The following is a 17,604-nucleotide window of genomic DNA, read 5'->3' on the forward strand; positions in this document are numbered from 1 at the left end:
AGAGGATGCTTATTTCTGACAACGGACCGACCCTCTCACCCTATTGGCTGAGGACGGTTGAGATTGGGTTTGGGCAGTTTGACTGGGACTGCATAGATGTCTGGGTGCTTCTGGGCGATTTCCAACTGTGGGGAGAGAGGAACAAGGCCCAGATACGTCAGAACGACAAAGGAGGAGGGGGGAAAAAAACCCAAAACAAAACACTAACAAACACAACTCTAAGATGTGCTCCATCATGTAAGGTCACAAGAGATTTAAAGACACAGATTTAAAAAGTGAGATCCTGATTTATTGGGAGAGTAGTGATTAATATTTTTCAAACTGACATGACACAGTGAGTAGCTTCTTGTTTCAGTGCAACTTCTGTTTTTTTTTTTTTTTAACTTTTTATTTTTAACACTATTTTTCCTCCAATCTACACTAGCATAGGATGGTATTAGGATGTAGGCTGAATCTAGACAAACTGCAGTCTGATTCCTTGGTTGATAGGCAACCTCAGTGCTAGTATGTGAATTCACTCAAAGGAAGACAAATACTTCCTAAAAATTAAAGATGACAAAAAGAGGACACAAACTGTTCCCATCTTCTTTTTGTTGAATAAACATTGAGTTTGCACACCCTTGTTCTGTTATGACACACTTACTTAAAGTACACAATATATGAATATATATATAGATGATTAAAAGGAAACCACATGATGGTTTTAGGTTTGAGTTGATTACTGTAATTAGCTGTACAAAACATGCACTCCTCCCCACAAAAATGATCAAAAATCAATAGTGCGCATTATACCACAACCCCCCCCACCCCCGATCAGAACTCCAGTGGTGTTCTGTTAGTGGACTTCTGTGCTGATCACGGATTGTCCATAATAAACACAATGTTCAGGCCGAAGGGTGTTCACATGTCCACCTGGCACCAGGACATCCGAGGCCGCAGTTCGATGATCGACTTTGTGGTCGTGTCATCGGACTTGCAACTGGATTTCTTGGACACTCGGGTGAAGAGAGGGGCGGAGCTGTGAACTGACCATCACCTGGTGGTGAGTTGGCTCCGATGGTGGGGGAAGATACCAGTCTGACGTGGCAGGCCCAAACGTATTGCGAGGGTCTGTTGGTAACGGCTGGGAGATTCCACAGTCAGAAGGAATTTCAACTCCCACCTCCGAAAGAACTTTGCTCACGTCCCGGAGGAGGCGGGGGGACATTGAGTCCGAGTGGCCGATGTTCCGCGACTCCATTGCTGAGGTGGCCGACTGAAGCTGTGGCCGTAAGGTGGTCGGTGCCTGTCGTACCGACAACTCACGAACACGTTGGTGGACACCAACAGTGAGGGATGCTGTCAAGCTGAAGAAGGAGTCCTATCGGGCATTTCTGGACTGTGGGACTCCTGAGGCAGCTGAAAGGTACTGGCTGGCCAAGCGGAATGCAGCTTCGGTGGTCACTGAGGCAAAAACCCGGGCGGGGGAGGAGTTCGGTGAAGCCATAGAGAATGACTTTGGGACGGCTTAGAGGAAATTCTGGTCCACTGTCCGGTGTCTCAGGAGGGGGAAGCAGTGCACTGTCAACACTGTGTATAGTGAGGCCGGGGCGCTGCTGACATCAACTCGGGATGTTGTGAGTCGATGGGGAGAATACTTCGAAGACCTCCTCAATTCCAACAACACGCCTTCCCACGAGGAAGCTGAGTCTGGGTGCTCTGAGGCGGCGTCTTTTATCTCTGGGGTTGAGGTCACTGAGGTGGTTAAAAAGCTCCTTGGTGGCAGGGCCCCAGGGGTGGATGAAATTCGCCCAGAGTTCCTAAAGGCTCTGGATATTGTGGGGCTGTCCTGGTTGACACGCCTCTGCAATATTGCTTGGACATCGGGGACATTGCCTCTGGATTGGCAGACTAGGGTGGTGGACCCCTTTCAAGAAGGTTGATGGGAGGGTGTGTTCCAACTATAGGGGCTCACACTCCTCAGCATCCCTGGTAAAGTCTACGCAGGGGTACTGGAGAGGAGGGTCTGTCGGGAAGTCCGTGGGTTTTTGTCCTGGCTGTGGAACAGTGGACCAGGTCTATACCATCTGCAGGATTCTCGAGGGTGCATGGGAGTTCACGCAACCAGTCTACATGTGTTTTGTGGACTTGGAGAAGGCATTCGACTGTGTCCTTCGGGGAGTCTTGTGGGGGGGTTCTTCGGGAGTATGGGGTACCGAACCCCCTGATATGAGCTGTTCGGTCCCTGTACGACCGCTGTCAGAGTTTGGTCAGCATTGCTGGCAATAAGTCGGACTCATTTCTGGTGAGAGTTGGACTCCGCCAAGGCTGCCCTTTGTCACCTATTTTGTTGATAACTTTTATGGACAGAATTTCTAGGTGTACCCGAGGCGTAGAGGGTTTCCGGTTTGGTGGCCCAAGCATCGCATGTCTGCTCTTTGCAGATGATGTGGTTCTGTTGGCTTCATCAAGCCCTGATCTCCAGCTCTCACTGGAGTGATTCGTAGCAGAGTGTGAATCAGCACTTCCAAACCCAAGACTATGGTCCTCAGTCGGAAAAGGGTAGTGTGCCCTCTCCTGGTCGGGGATGAGATCCTTCCCCAAGTGGAGGAGTTCAAGTATCTTGGGGTCTTATTCACGAGTGAGGGGAGAATGGAGCGGGAGGTCGATAGAGGGATCGGTGCAGGGTCTGCAGCGATGCGGATTTTGTATCGGTCTGTTGTGGTAAAGAGGGAGCTAGTTTTACTAGTCGATCTACGTTCCTACCCTCAACTATGGGCATGAACTGTGGGTTGTGACAGAAAAAACAAGATCCCGGATACAGGCGGCAGAAATGAGTTTCCTCTGCAGGGCGCCCAGGCTCTCCCTTAGCGATAGGGTCATCCGGGAGAGGCTTAGTGTCGAGCCGCTACTCCTCCGCATTGTAAGGAGCCAGATGGGGTGGCTGGGGCATCTGATTCGGATGCCTTTGGGACGCCTCCCTGGTGAGGTGTTCCGGGCGTCTCCCACTGGAAAGATACACCGAGGACAACCCAGGACATGTTGGAGAGACTATGTCTCTCAGATGGCTTGGGAACGCCTTGGGATACCTCCGGAAGAGCTGAAAGAAGTGGCTGGGGAAAGGGAAGTCTGGGTATCCTTGCTGAAGCTACTTTCTCCCCAACCTGACCCGGAAAAGCAGTAGATAACGGACGGATGGATGATTGATGACAGAACATCAATCATTTATTTATGGTTATTTAATGGTAATGCTGATCTGAATTGCTCGACAGTTTAATTTCAATCCCATTAAAATAAACCTGTTTTGAATGGTCATTCATGTTTTCTTCCCAAAATTGTACCCATCATACAAATTATGCCTGGGTAATCAAACCTACGAGGACAACTTTTTTCAATTTACTAAGTAAAAGTCAGGCTAAAGTTTCAAACTAAGTTGCTTAACATCAGAATAATTCTTAAAAAAAAAACTAAAAACACAGATAATACTTTTTTTAGCAATTGTAAAAAAAAAAAAAAAAAAAAAAAGAAAAAGCATTAAACTTGAGAAGGTAGAAAGGTTTTCCAGAATTCTGAGGTCAACTTTGGGGGTGCGTATTATACATGATAAATTCCGGTAAATGTAACACATGGCTAAAGGTGAACACAAAAGTTAGACATGCAGAGATTTTGACATTTTCTTCCATTTCAACTGAAGACTATGAGCGTATTATTGTCATCCCTTCTTCATGGCCACGTACTACAAGTCAGTCACTTAAAGGTTTACCATTCCAAAACTGAGCAAAGGTATGAGTGAATTGAGTACCTAGACCAGGGAGCACCTTAACCCCGAAAAGCTATAATGTATTTAAACTGAAAAGTGCAAGTGCCTGATACCAATTTAGTACTTGTCCATCAAAGTACATATAAACACACTGGTTACACTCTTAGCATGCATGCCAGCAAGTGTTTAAGCATGTATGTAAGGCGACATACGATGGTGCTCACGAGACAGTGAGGAACAATTGCGTGGTCCTTAGTGCGGCACTATGGTTTTTTGTGCCGCAAAGCATGCTGGGAGCATGCAATTTTGTTTCCTGTGGTGTGATATTTTTAGTTTCGATGTGACACCGTGAGTGTGTACCACAGTATCAGTAATTACCTGCTTACAAAGGCAGTGTGTGGGCCATTGTAATCTTTCTCTGCTTACAGATGTAAAATTGCAATTGTTCCTCACCGCCTTGTGAGCGCTATCATATGGTCACTTATCTAGGTCCTAAAATACCTGCTAGCTTGCATGCTAACAGTGTAACCAGTGTGTTCAAGAGGACTACTTCAAGTCACACAACAATTGTGCACATAGTTTAGTATAAAATTTAAGACTTTTAACTGGTTGCAAAAATATGGTACACATCATATATAGATACAGGGAGTCCTCGTGTTAGGACGGCCTCACTTAAGTCATTTCGACTTTACAACGCCCGTCCCCCGTCCACCATTTTGTCCGGCCAATGCTTGTCCGTGTTTGTGCGACGGGAGTATATTCTGATTTTTTGCCTTCCTTTTTAGACATTATCGCCCCAAAGAAGAAAGCTGTGTCTTGTAGCAATGCTTCTGGAGTCAAAAGAAAATCCATTACTATGGAAACAAAGCTCAAGATCATAAAAAGATTGGAGAAAGGAGAGACACCAACACCACCAAGGCTTCAGTCGGTCGACTGTGGTGACAATTAGGAAAGACAAAGCACGTATTTTAGCGCATGTGAAGGGTTCCGTTCCTATGTCGGATACAATGATCGCAAAGCAAGGTTCTTTGATACTTGTTGAGATGGAGAGAGTTGAGGACCAGGTTCCTTCGCAGTACCTAAGCACAGCCTCTCCTTCTTCTTTTCCATCCACCTCTCAGCACTAATGGTAAGTACATCGTCTCATTTATTTCACAGTTTTTTTTATACAAAGTATTTTGATGTAAATTATGACTTTAATGGTAGAATCCGACTTAAGTCGAAATTCGGGTTAAGTCGCCACCGGAGGAACGGATCTCAGTCATAGGCCGAGGACTCCCTGTATATTAATACTGCATCTATTGTTTGCGGATTTTCGTGATTTGCATCACCCCCGTGAATAACGGGGGAAAATACTGTAATGCAAACATTAAACGACACGTACTCGGGCATTTTCTGCCTCTTGCAGTTCGAGGATCCTCTGAGCTCGGGCCAGGTGGTCCATCTTCTCAAAAGCTTTAATCTTTGGAGAAACAAAATGTTGACATGAGTCCTTTTTCTACACTAGGTCACATCAATGCAATGACACGCATGTAAATCTCACAGAGAGATGAAACATTGATTTTAAAAGATGGGTGGAATAAAAAAAAAATAGAGAGTCACAAATGCTTCATGTGGAATTTGTGGGTGATCACAGACATTCAATTACCTGATCCCCCTTTTGCTGTGGCACATAAGAAGCCATGAAAGTGGTAGGAGAAAACAGTGGAATTAAGAGGCATCAACATAAGAAAGCAAGCAGCAAACACAATTAGACAAAGCAAAGGGCTGAACAAATTAGACCAGTCAGTAACATATGCAGAATATTCATGCAGGTCTAAAAATAGCTATGACTGAAACGATGTGAGTAATAACAACCTTGCCCAGGAAGGATTTGTTGGCAGGGTCCTCCTCCTCCTTCTCTGAGGTCTGCTCATCCGTCATCTGGCTGAGGCGGGCGATGGTGGGCTTCAGGGCCACTGGAGGGGGCAGTGGCTTGTTCCCGCCCACCGCATCGCTGCTGATGGTGCTGCTGGAGTGTGAGTCATAGCTGCGTGACGAGTCGGTCCGAGTCTGAGGACGCACCTGTAGCAGAACACAACCAGTCAGGTTGTCCGAAACCTGCATGTTCTGCTGAGAAACCTGATGTTATTTCTTTAAATGATCATTAATTGATTAAATAATGGAGGGGGGGTGGGGGTGGAGATGCTAATTAATACTCAATGATCCAATCAGGGCAGCATGGTCATCAAGCATCCTCATTCTTATGCCAGACTTCCTTCTACATTCCAAAAACAAGCATGTTAGGTTCACTGAAGACTAAATTGTCCAGAGGTCAATGCTTTGTTGTTATGTGTCCTGTGATTGGCTGGGACAAGTCCAGGATGGACCCCACCTCTTTTCCATGACCCAAAACACTGAAAAAAAAAACTGATGGAAGGATGATTCAAATTTGTTCTTTTTATTTCTACAAATACAACACTCTCAAAAAGTGCGTGATACACTAATCACTCATTATATCGCGGTTCACGTATCACAGATTTAGTGTAGCGCTTTGTATTTCTTATCAATATCCACCAGCTAACTCACCACATCTTTGGTTCGGTTATTATTGCTGCCTATTTGAGTCTGATGTGGCAGCAATGACACACATAAGGATAAATATGGTCTTTTATTTTGCAGAAGTGTTGCTGTCTCAGTAAAGTGCATAGACTAAAATAGATTGCTTGAGAGCTAACCAGTTGTTATGTAAACACTGCAATAATAACCTGGTTTTTGTATCCTTGCAACAAATGAGGAAGGAGATTTCTTTATGTTTGACTGACTAAAGAGGGAGCTGCCGGTAGTCCACCTTGTTCAACCATTGTCAGTTTACCAGGTATTTCAGCAGTCAAGTCATCAATGGAGACAGCAACACAACCGGCTGGCGGATGGAGGGACCGGCCTTCCCACACGTGTAAATATTCTCAACTTGTGCGTGTGTGAATAACTTGAAAACAGTGTTACGTTTGTCTCAAAAAGTAGGTGTGTGCACAGGAGTATTAACTTATGTGTGGCTCAAATTTGAGCCAAATCTGACTGTGAATTGAGTCTATGAATGGCTTTGCTCAAATAAGTACAGGTCCATTCAAAGTAGGTGAGAAAGCCTTATTTCAGCACATTTGAAAGGCACTCTGCTCTCTCACCTTTGGAGGTTCAGGGACAAAAGCAGGGGGAGGACTGGGCTCTCTATTTAGCTTCTCTTTGCTGCCTGACCTTCTCATACGAGTCCGGGGTTCAGGGTGGGGTTTCTACACACACAGAGATGCAACCACACGCACATGATACAGTAGGGTTGAGAGGGATGCGCTGTACATCAGTGGACTAAATTTTAACAGTGTTTAGTTTTTACTCCGTTCACCTCATCAGGCAGTACAGGTTCGGATGACCGACTAATGGCTGACACGGGCTGGGGCTCATCCATTGGCTCGTCCAGCTCGTTGTCGGTGTAAGCCCCGCCCTCATCGGCTGTGTCGTCGTAGTCACTGGTCAGACGGCTGTCCATGCTTAGGTAGTCTGCGCTCATCGCTGACAAGTAGGACATTCGATCGTCATGGAGATCAAGATCCTCCTCTGAACCATCCAACTGTGGAGAGGAAAGCATATACAGTAAACACCTTTGGCACTCATAAATTCTGCTTTTTCTAAATTTGTTTTGGAACCTATTCTGTTATTTGCTGAAAATTTTATCAATTTGTTGTTTTTGTGCTTAAGCATTACTTTGGTATCGTTTTGATGACAAGGTACTATGTTGGAGTTGAGGAATTTCATCTTTTATGCCAAGGAACTATTTGAGTAGGGCTGTTTTACCGCCATCTTGTGGTACCCAAAGGCATTTATTAATGTTTTTGTGAATGTTGATTTACTTGTGATGTATTGTTCGTGTGTAAATATCACAATACTTGAAGATATATATATATATATATATATATATATATATATATATATATATATATATATATATATATATCTCATTATACAGTACACCAGTATCAGCACTTCAAAATTAGACAATTGTTTTGCATACAGATATAAAATACATATTGAACATAATGAAGCTCTGCCAACTGATTTGGGCCACAACAAGTTTCTTATGTGGACACTTATTCTCTAAACCCTGCTTTAGTGTTCCCATCAATGCAACATGAATCTGGTATATGACAGTTGGATTGGAAAATGCTCCTGGACTTACCTTGCCCTCGCAAACCCACACAGCTCTGTCTTGCTGCTCCCGAATTGAGTCTTTCACGCTGCCATACCATGCATCGTTGGCTGAGTTGAGGTCGATGGTGTCTGAATGGGAATGAAAAGAAACACAAAGTATAGTTTGATTTGAGAACTGCAACGTCAGTGAGGATACCATTTAACAAATAAATTGAATGGTTAAATGCCTTTTAATGTTTGGAGACGATGTATGCATCTGTGGATGTTTGATAGGGAGTTGTATTTACCCTGGAAGTAGGTTTAAGAGTTATTTTTTTAAATTTACCATCATCCCTCAATGGGAAACTCAGGAAACCCTGCTGTATGTATACCTGTATGTATAAGGTATGTTTAACACTACAGAGAAAAACACATCTCCCACAAGCAGGCCTGCAAAGAGATAAAAGAGAAGGTGCACGAAAACATTGCTGCACCTCTGCGCAAGTTCAAGGGGTGTCGGTGCTTTGCTAAAGGGACACCTTGACAGCAGTTGAGAAGTAGACCAACGGCCTCTTTGTACTCGCGCATGAGGAAACCCCGCTATTGCTGGTATTAGCAAGGCCGCCACATGGTGGAGTTTCATCAGCACTTTTTGGTTATTTCCGGTTGCCGTTATTCCTTTCCTGTCTGTAACTAGGAAAAAAAAATAATAACGAGTGTGGAAGAGTGTCTGCTTCAAGAAATGGAGCTAAATGACCAAATGATGTTTAATGATGCTCCCCATGCTGTGTGGGCGGGGTTCATACTCAGTCTGACCAAAAAAATTTAAGGGCTTTTTAGGGGCTGACATGAAAAATTTAGGGCTGACACGGAAAAAATTTAGGGCCGACACGAAAAATTTAGGGCCATCGTGGGAAATCAAGAGTAAGGAAAAAAGACTCACCCAATGGTGCCATAAACCGTTCTTGGTTCATCAAATGTTCCAGTATCTCAGTACCTGTGACAGTAATCACCTGTCGCCCCTTGTGGTAGTTCTCATTGATATGACCATTGTCAACGTCTTCACATAACAGTATATAGAAAAACAGATTCTAACTACAATTGCAACTATATACACAAATGTCTTCTACTGATGTCTGTTTCAGCACCCCTACTCTTGCTCCTAGAGCCTACCCAGTGCCTCCTCTAAGAGGTGCCAAAGTGGCTCTCTTGTCCTTTTCTCTGCCTCTGAGTGCATTGGCCTCATTGATAAACCTCAGATTCCTCTTTTATTTTGCCTCCTCACACAGCCTGTCAGCCTTCTCAATAAGCGTAGATATGTCAGTCTCTATTCTGGCTTTTTTGGCTTTGAGGCAGTAGAGATGAAAAGTGGGTAGCGATGCCAAATGTAGCCAGGTATGAAATCTTCCTTTCCCCACAGTGGTAGTTTTTAGCAATGTCACTGTCTGGCAACACGACTGCAAACACTTTCGTCTTCGTGTATTGAACTACGTTCACAAAGCCTGACTTCTGGCTGGACAACTGTAGGTGCGCATTAGGGATCGCAACCGGTTACAAATAACCGGTTATAACCGGTTTTCGGTTTTTAAAAACCGAAACCGTAATCGGACTTTCGAAATCGGTTAAAATTTCCAATCATTTCTTCCGGTTCCGGTACTCCACATTGCGCTATTTTTTAAACATCATTTCCACTTTTTTCAAGTTTCGCTGTTAGAGTAAAGTTGAACTCAAAAGAACATTCAGTGAAATCAAAGAAACATCAAACATGGCATCGAGGAAACGCTCCAAAGTATGGGAGTAAACTCGTTTTATTGGCAGACATCAAAACACTACTCGCATAACGGGAGGAACTCTGTGAACTAGTCACTCCGGAAGAGCAACAACAAGAACAGTCCGTGCGGAACCCCGCACCCCAACTCGAGGTCCCGCGGGTGTATTATGTAAACACCACAATGGTACCTGTTTTAAAACCGGTTAATCGTTTTTTTTTTTTTCTACAGCTGTTCAGTTAAAACCGGTTATGAAAGTAAGCGTTTTTTTGTGATCCCTAGTGCGCATGCACTGCTAGTACCACTGCCTGAAGTTGATGCTTCACTATCTTGATATTTTAGAAACAGATTCATACCAACGGAACATGACAGAATCTTCGCCAAATCAGCGTGTCTCCTATTTTTCCGGTGCGACTCCAGCGCTTTGACGCCCATCTTTTCAAGCTGGTAACTCTGCTTGCACAGATGGCAGTAAAACATGTGACGATCTTTTGGATCTCGACGAACCCAGCCACAAAGCTCCTTACTTTCAACCCAAGCTTCTTGAAAAATGCACTTCCCCCTGATACAAGTTGGATCGATGAAAGGACTACGCTACGTCGTAACGAAGACGAAGTGAAATGCCTACTCACGGAAACAAACAATGGAATATCGACAAGATGGCGACTAGTTGTCAACACGGTGACTTCCGTTGACAATTTCGGGCTGTTTTGGACGCCAGACGGATCTCTATTTTTTTTTTTTTTAAATAAAAGATTAATTTATTTTTTAGGGAGAATTTTGGCGGTAGGGGTCCTCGCTTTGATTTTTTTTAATTTAAGCCTTTTTTAGGGGCTTGACCGGTTTTCGCGGATTTTAAGGACTTTTAGGAGCCCCTAAATGCACCTTCGAAAATTTAGGGGTTTTTAGGGACTTTTAGGGCCGCGTATGAACTCTAGATGAATGTTGGCGTTGTCAACCATGGTAGAGCAGGAGTATAAAGAGACCTTAAAACCTCCAAATATAACTTTGGAAAGGGTTATTTTGCCATTTCTGATGAGCTAATATGGAACTTTGTGAGGTTCATCCACTCAATGGAAACTAATCCTAAACTTTCTCTTAGTATGTACATGTGTTCTTAATGTTGGTGGGTGTATTTGCTCTGTCTTTGGAGTGAGTCCTGTGTTTTAGCATAAAAGCAAAAATATATAGCCAGGTTAAGAATTTACAGTGCCATAGCGCTCAAAATTTCATATACAATAACAACCTCCAAGTGATGAAACTGACCAGTGAAAAGGTGTGAACAGGTCTTTCTCAGTTTAACGGCCTGCTCAAATTGTTTGCGTGCACTCCGGGTGGACCCAGGCAGAAGGCGGTTCCTCATGGTCTTGACTCCCTGCTTGCTGTCTGGATTCAGGAAGATGACGATGGGATACCACTGGGTGTAATTTAAGGTGTCAACAGCTTTGGGAGTAACGTCCAGCAGTGCGTGAGAGTCCTTAGTGAAAATAGGCACAATGTTACATGGTGGATGAATATTACGAATCTGGAATTTCTGGACTAGCATACCTGTTCAATAATTTGTCGAATTGTGTTCAATCTTACAACTCCAGCTGATTTCTCACTGCCTGCATCCTTTGGCTCAGTTTCTTTAACACGAAAGACACAGTATTCACAGAGCAGTTAGTAATAGACCACTATTCCTTAAAACAAATACACAATCTCTCCCCTGTCATCCTAATACACAAAACAAACGCTTACTAGCAACGATGAACTCGTTTGGCATGTCATTGGCTAGTTTTTCATTCACAGCATCCGAAATGGGCCCAAATATGACCACGGGTCTCTTAAAGCCAGCTGAAAACAAACGGTCCTTGGTCAAAGACATTCAAAAATTCACCAGGAAGCAACAACACCCTTGTAGTTTATATTGAGGCCAGTGTAAAAGCACCTTCACGCAGGACAACTTTCTCATAGGCTGGGAATCTTGTGGCAACTGGTGTGGCACTCAGATCTTCTCGACTCTTTCGAAGATCTTTTTTCTTGGCTGCTCTTTGTCCACGAAGCCTCCAGAAGTCCCCTCTGTCATTACCTGATGCGGCTCGTGCAGCATTCTGGACGTTAGCCATTTGCTCTGCTCTGTGAGGCAAAACAGAAGTGTTTTAGGCACCTTCATTTTTAATAACTAATGTTTGATCTTTGCAGGTCACATGAAAACAAATTGCACTTCGACCTCATTTGCAGCCAGCTGCTCCAACGAGAAAGATAGAGCACAATTTTACGGCGTCCACAAGACAATACAGACCTGCTTTTATTGGGAATGATGCCCTTCTCCAGCAACTGGTTTTCTTTGTTCGTACGGACTGCCAGCCAGTTGCCCAGCTTGCCATCATACAGTGTGTCAGTAACTTTGAAAATTTCTCCTCTGGTGAAAGGAAGGCTCTGAGGAGCCTCTTTCTCATACTCAAAGTGGGTCCTGATGAAGAATGAGTCACCTCTGCCAGATGCTAGAATGTCTTTGTATACTGGGGGGCGAGCAAATAGAAAGAATGTCGGAATTATGTGTTCATTCATCCACAGCAAAGGTATAAAATTCACAAACCAAAACTGCCATTATAATTCCAAAGGTGATTCTTAGCTAACAGTTCCTCAACAAGTATTTTCTTTCATTGCAATGCACATTGCTGTACATAAAATTAATTAGCAAAATGTAAACTATTCATATGTTGAGAATTTTAAACAATCCTAAGTGCAGCTTAATGTCCTCTCTTCATAGAGTTAACTTAAGAGCACCCGTGGCAACAAATGAAGAGATACAGTATTAGACACACTCATACGATACCTTCTGGTTTGCTCTGTGCAAGAATGGTCACATCTTCTCCTTTAGGAATCTCCAGGAGATACAGGACTGCATCCTCACGGACCATACCCCTAAAGTCCACGTTGTTCACCTGATTCATAAATAGCAAGTGTATGAAATACTATTTAAATACTGATTTATGACACAATTCACATACAATGAGCCTAAAAATTAAGCAAATAGGCTAAAAAAGGTCTTGGAATTTTGACACAGAGTATTGTTAAAAAGCTGGACAATGAATAGATGGAATTAAAAAAAATATATATATTACAAAAATGTGAACTCAGGACTCCAAATGGACATTCTTTCAGGTTTTAGATGCGTGACGTTAAATGGTCTCAAAACACTGCCACTGTCAGGCTGTTAAGGGGCCACGGGGGTGAGGATCCCATTCATTCTACCATTGCCTTGCTAGGTATCAACAGTGTAGCTCAAATAACACCATACACTTTAGAAAAGAAATTTTTTTCTAGTTGTGGGCATAATGGGTATGTGCCTGCTATAGTGGGCGAACAGAGTCAAGTTATAATGAAGAAGACGACGTGGCAATCCAAAAGTAAGCCCTGGTGACAACAGCACAACCCCATTTTTGCCTTACATAAAATATCAGGACAACTCAAATGGTCAAAAGGTTTTCAGCTATAGGTCAACAATTCAATACTTTATTATTCTCAGTCTTTGCCGTTTTTCAAAACTTATCCTCATACTTATTTAATGTATTGAGAAACAAACCTATCTATGGTGGCATGGTGGAACAGCTCTAAAGTGTTGCCCTCACAGTCCTGAAGACCCGTATCACACACACACACACACACATATATATATATATATATATATATATATATATATATAATATATATATATATATATATATATATATATATATATATATATATATATATATATAATATATATATATATATATATATATATATATATCCCGGCCCCGCCTTTGTGAAGTTTGCTTGCTCACCCCATGCCTGCGTGGATTTTCTCCAGGCACTCCGGTTTCCTCCCACATCCCAAAAACATGCATTCATTGGAGACTGTAAATTGGCTAAATTGAGTGCAACTGTTGTCTGTCTCCATGTACCCTGTAATTGGCAGGCAATAAGTTCAGGGTGTACCCCACCTCCTGCCCGATTATAGCTGGGATAGGGTCCAGCACTGCTGTGACCCTTGTCATGATAAGCGGCTCAGAAAATGGATAGATGGACATGTCAACCTTCAATTGCAATCTCATATTCTACCCTTTGAACAATGAATTGTAATGATGGTTTTTATAAAATGACAACTTGTTATTGCTGATTTTTCAGTTTTTATACTACCAAAGTAAGAGTATTAAGCTACTGTGTTTTTTTTTGTTTTGAATCTCACCTTCACCAGCTGATCTCCAGTGCGAAGACCTTCTTGCTCAGCCGCACTATCTTCCTGAACCCCCGCAATAAAGATGCCAACATCATTCCCTCCTGCAAGCCTCATACCAACACTGTCACCTTTCTGAAAACGGACCATCAATGTATTTGGCCTAGAAGATGCAAACAAGAACTCTTCAGTTTCTCATTATATTCCAATATGAGATGATATGTGACCATTAAAAATAGTAGTCAGTGAAATACAAAAAATATGTGATATATGACTGACCCATATACTTCTTGGTCTTCAATGCTTGGCTTCAGTGGCACTTTGGGAGGAGCGTGAACCTTTGGGCCAACTGTGATCGCTTTTAGAGCAGAAGTACAATACTGAACATGAATAATGTGCACAGCTGAATATTTGGAATATTGGAAAGCAGAAAAGTTTACTTGGTGGTGTTTGTGGCCGTGGCTCCTCCCTCTCAGCAGGCAATGCCAGCGTGGCTTCCACAGATCGGTCAAGACCTTTAAATGGGGTTGGCATGGCACCCATTTTAGCCAGCCTATTAGGAGGGTCCTCTCTGACAACAAAAGAAATTGTGATTAGGGACCTTCCTGGTCCACATGTTGAAGACATACAGTACCACTATTCTAATCATCATTTCAGTGCAGTTGGGGCAATTAGAAACATGGTCTCAAAATATGAATTAAAGGACCTCTATAGTATTGTGAATTGGCACTCATTCCATACTTCAATACTTAAAAACTGTGTGGAGAAAAAATGCTAACCAAAATTGACTTAGTTGTAATTTATTCTTGATTTTTGATGACATTTGATTTTCAGAAAATTATGGCCCACGCACATTTTGGTTGAAAAACACATTTCAGCTAAGATGTCAACCGCAGAAGATGAGGAAGTTTCCTCATACTATTACGGTGTGTAATTAGGCAGTAACTGAAGAAATGGGATGAGATACATCTGTTTAGGCTGGAGTAGGCCTCCAATTTATGTCTGGCCCAGTATTTGACCAAGCTACTTTGGAAGGACATCACAGCCTGCGAGTGGTTCTTACTGCAGCCGGATGAGTCTACAGATGTGAGTGACACAGCCCAGCTGTGCATTTTTATTGAATTTTGATCTTTGTGCTTTGCAAATTCATGTTACTGTGCAAGCAGCTGGGAAAGAACAACTGAGCAATACAAAGCATACAAGATACCCCCCCCCCCCCCAACACACAAACAAATGTTGGCTGCAGATGTTCGGGAAAAAAAAGTTTTGGCATCCCTGATTTAAATTGACTTTCATCTCATGGATTATATTTTAGCTGTAGTTGCCAAGTCCTGACCCTTTAAAGGAAACTGAGTCCTTTGATATTGATTTACCTTGGCTTCTCTCGCAGCCTTTCATTGGAGGAGTGGGAAGAAAGGTCTGAATGATGGCCTCGTCTTTCATCTTGTGGAGAGTAGGAACGATACGACTCTATCTCAGATATATCTGCAACACAAACAGACATACACAACTTGACAAGTGAGTGCAAACTGGATTTAGAGACCCTTATTTCTGCCAAAACAGTTATTTTGTTGTCATCATGCTCTGATGACAAGCATGAAAAAAATCCCTTTGCATTTCTTTGATTACATAACTTGGCCCAGAATCATGGAAGACAAAAATAAAACATACTGGTCCAAAACTGAATGCATCAAAATAAAAGTGCTTAAATTGCCAGAAAAATTTATCCCCACCCCCCCAAAAAAAATACATATATTGTATATAAAAATAGATTCCAGAGCAGGTCAACAGAGGTACACAGCAATTCTATTAGTATATGTACTTAAAGTAATTGAAGGGATATAAAAATCTGACACCCCCCCCCCCCCCACACACACACACACACACAATAAGTCCATATTGATTTTCAAAGCAAAGACCACATGGTCGGTATGGTGTGAAATCGCACATGATGAAATACTGTCATATCCCATAGCTGGATTATGGTGGTGGATTAGTTCACCCTGCCAAAGGCGGGTGGCAACCTTCACATACACACAAACAGACACGCCCAAAAACAGACAAAGTGGGTCACAGGGCCTCTGGCTATTCCACCCTCCCTGCAGATGTTTGGTGAGCAAAAACATCCATTCACTCCACTTATCTAGATTGGACTGGACCAATCACAGCACAACTTTCAGTCACGTGACACTTAAACTAGGTATAAGAGAGAATTCTCTATAGGTGGAGCTCAAATGAGACTTCCTTTAGCTCCCTAGGTTACCTCATTGTGTCATAGGGTTCTGTTTTGTGAAAACTGTGAAGGTAAAGAATACTATAAACTGATGTGAAAGAAACTTTTATTTAAAATTGGAAAACAGGAATATGGACAAATACAAAACAACAACAGAAGCAACATTTCTACATTTAATTCTCATTGTTGTTGATATGTTGGGGGTTTATACATGAGGACGGCTGCCACGTTCGTTCTACACTGGATAGGACCTGCTGCTTTTCAGTTTCAAGTATCTCTCACCATCAAGTTCTGAGTCGCTGTCAACCATCGGGGGGACTCTGATCAGCACTTGCTGCCTGTCTCTCTGGACCACCAGCTGGAGCTTCCCACGAGATTTCTCGATCAGCTTCCCTGCATCGCTGAGCGACAGGTTTTCAGTTGCCGTTCCATTGATCTGACATTGGTGAGGAGATGCACACATGGATATTACATTATTGAGGAGCAATGTAAACTGCAGATAAAAACTCTTGTTAAGGGTGAAACATTTTACAAAGAGTGAGAAGATTCTAAGTGTTTAAAATTTAATGACGACTAGAGTGCTGGAGTGCCACACCCCATGGGGCTGCACATATCAGCTACATCAGAAATCGCCCATTCATGTGTAAGGCAGGCACAAATTGCTCTGCTATGCGTAATCATGAGAAGGCGGGACAGGCAAAATGAAATAAATTTTTTCACGTGTCTGGGGAAATTTCAGCACACTGTAACAATTGTCTGGTGCTGGCCTCTCCCACGGATTTTTTTCAGGTGTCCTTTCCAAAGTTTTAAATGCAATGTTATGCAGGAGAGGCACTTGGGGCAAATTAAATCACAAAGTCGCTTGTTTTCCTTGCATTAAAGCATCCAATTCCATCACTTCAAGCGTCATGTTGCACTTGTGGTGTGTTCACTTTTACCTAAAGCTCAAAACCCTCTTTTAAAAACTTTGGTCTCTTAACACTTTTACAGATGATTTGTACCTGATCTGTTTAAAGTGACAAGGAAAATGGGCACCAGTAATTTGGACTCTCAGTAAATCAGTCCCACGGTGTTGCTAAATATGCAGCTTTGTTGCTACATTTAGTAAGTAATTAAAAAGACTAGTGATACACCTATTGGAACTTTTTCACATGTTAATTTAGAGGTGGAGATGTTCACACAGACTGTCTCAATGAATTACACTTAAGCAAATCTGCCACTCCTGATTAGTCTGCTGCTGCATGGAAAAAGTAACTGTGTGTGCAGGTTGCACGTAAATCATATATTAAATAGATCCATTGAGAAAATTACAACTTGAGGATGTGTCCATTCATAGGTAAAGTGGGAGAAATATCCCTAAAGTCCAGGAAGTGTTCTTAACATCAGCCTTTGAATAGCAGACAAAGCTCTATTATTCATTATTTGCAAAAAGTCAATCAGTTGACAAAAAGTACTGTATTTTCATGGCTATAAGGCGCACTTAAATGTCTGGAATTTT

The 17,604-nt window shown here is 42.6% G+C and overlaps 1 protein-coding gene across 4 annotated transcripts in view; it reads right to left on the reverse strand.

The window, feature by feature from the left end:
• tjp2a (tight junction protein 2a (zona occludens 2)) overlaps positions 1-17,604 on the reverse strand; it is a 70,031-nt gene that overhangs the window by 2,273 nt on the left and 50,154 nt on the right. For all 4 annotated transcript variants that reach the window (XM_061800599.1, XM_061800598.1, XM_061800597.1 and 1 more), the window contains 17 exons: positions 16,389-16,542; positions 15,247-15,358; positions 14,314-14,444; positions 14,153-14,231; positions 13,886-14,036; positions 12,491-12,599; positions 11,954-12,173; positions 11,600-11,787; positions 11,410-11,505; positions 11,218-11,297; positions 10,936-11,146; positions 7,950-8,050; positions 7,119-7,343; positions 6,904-7,008; positions 5,597-5,803; positions 5,124-5,201; positions 40-125 (listed from right to left, as the gene is read on the reverse strand). In XM_061800599.1, the coding sequence (XP_061656583.1) occupies positions 40-125; positions 5,124-5,201; positions 5,597-5,803; positions 6,904-7,008; positions 7,119-7,343; positions 7,950-8,050; positions 10,936-11,146; positions 11,218-11,297; positions 11,410-11,505; positions 11,600-11,787; positions 11,954-12,173; positions 12,491-12,599; positions 13,886-14,036; positions 14,153-14,231; positions 14,314-14,444; positions 15,247-15,358; positions 16,389-16,542 (2,333 nt within the window). The remainder of the gene's footprint in view (positions 1-39; positions 126-5,123; positions 5,202-5,596; positions 5,804-6,903; positions 7,009-7,118; positions 7,344-7,949; positions 8,051-10,935; positions 11,147-11,217; positions 11,298-11,409; positions 11,506-11,599; positions 11,788-11,953; positions 12,174-12,490; positions 12,600-13,885; positions 14,037-14,152; positions 14,232-14,313; positions 14,445-15,246; positions 15,359-16,388; positions 16,543-17,604) is intronic.

Source organism: Syngnathoides biaculeatus, chromosome 17, assembly GCF_019802595.1.
Source record: "Syngnathoides biaculeatus isolate LvHL_M chromosome 17, ASM1980259v1, whole genome shotgun sequence".
In the NCBI taxonomy this organism is placed as follows: Eukaryota; Metazoa; Chordata; class Actinopteri; order Syngnathiformes; family Syngnathidae; genus Syngnathoides; species Syngnathoides biaculeatus.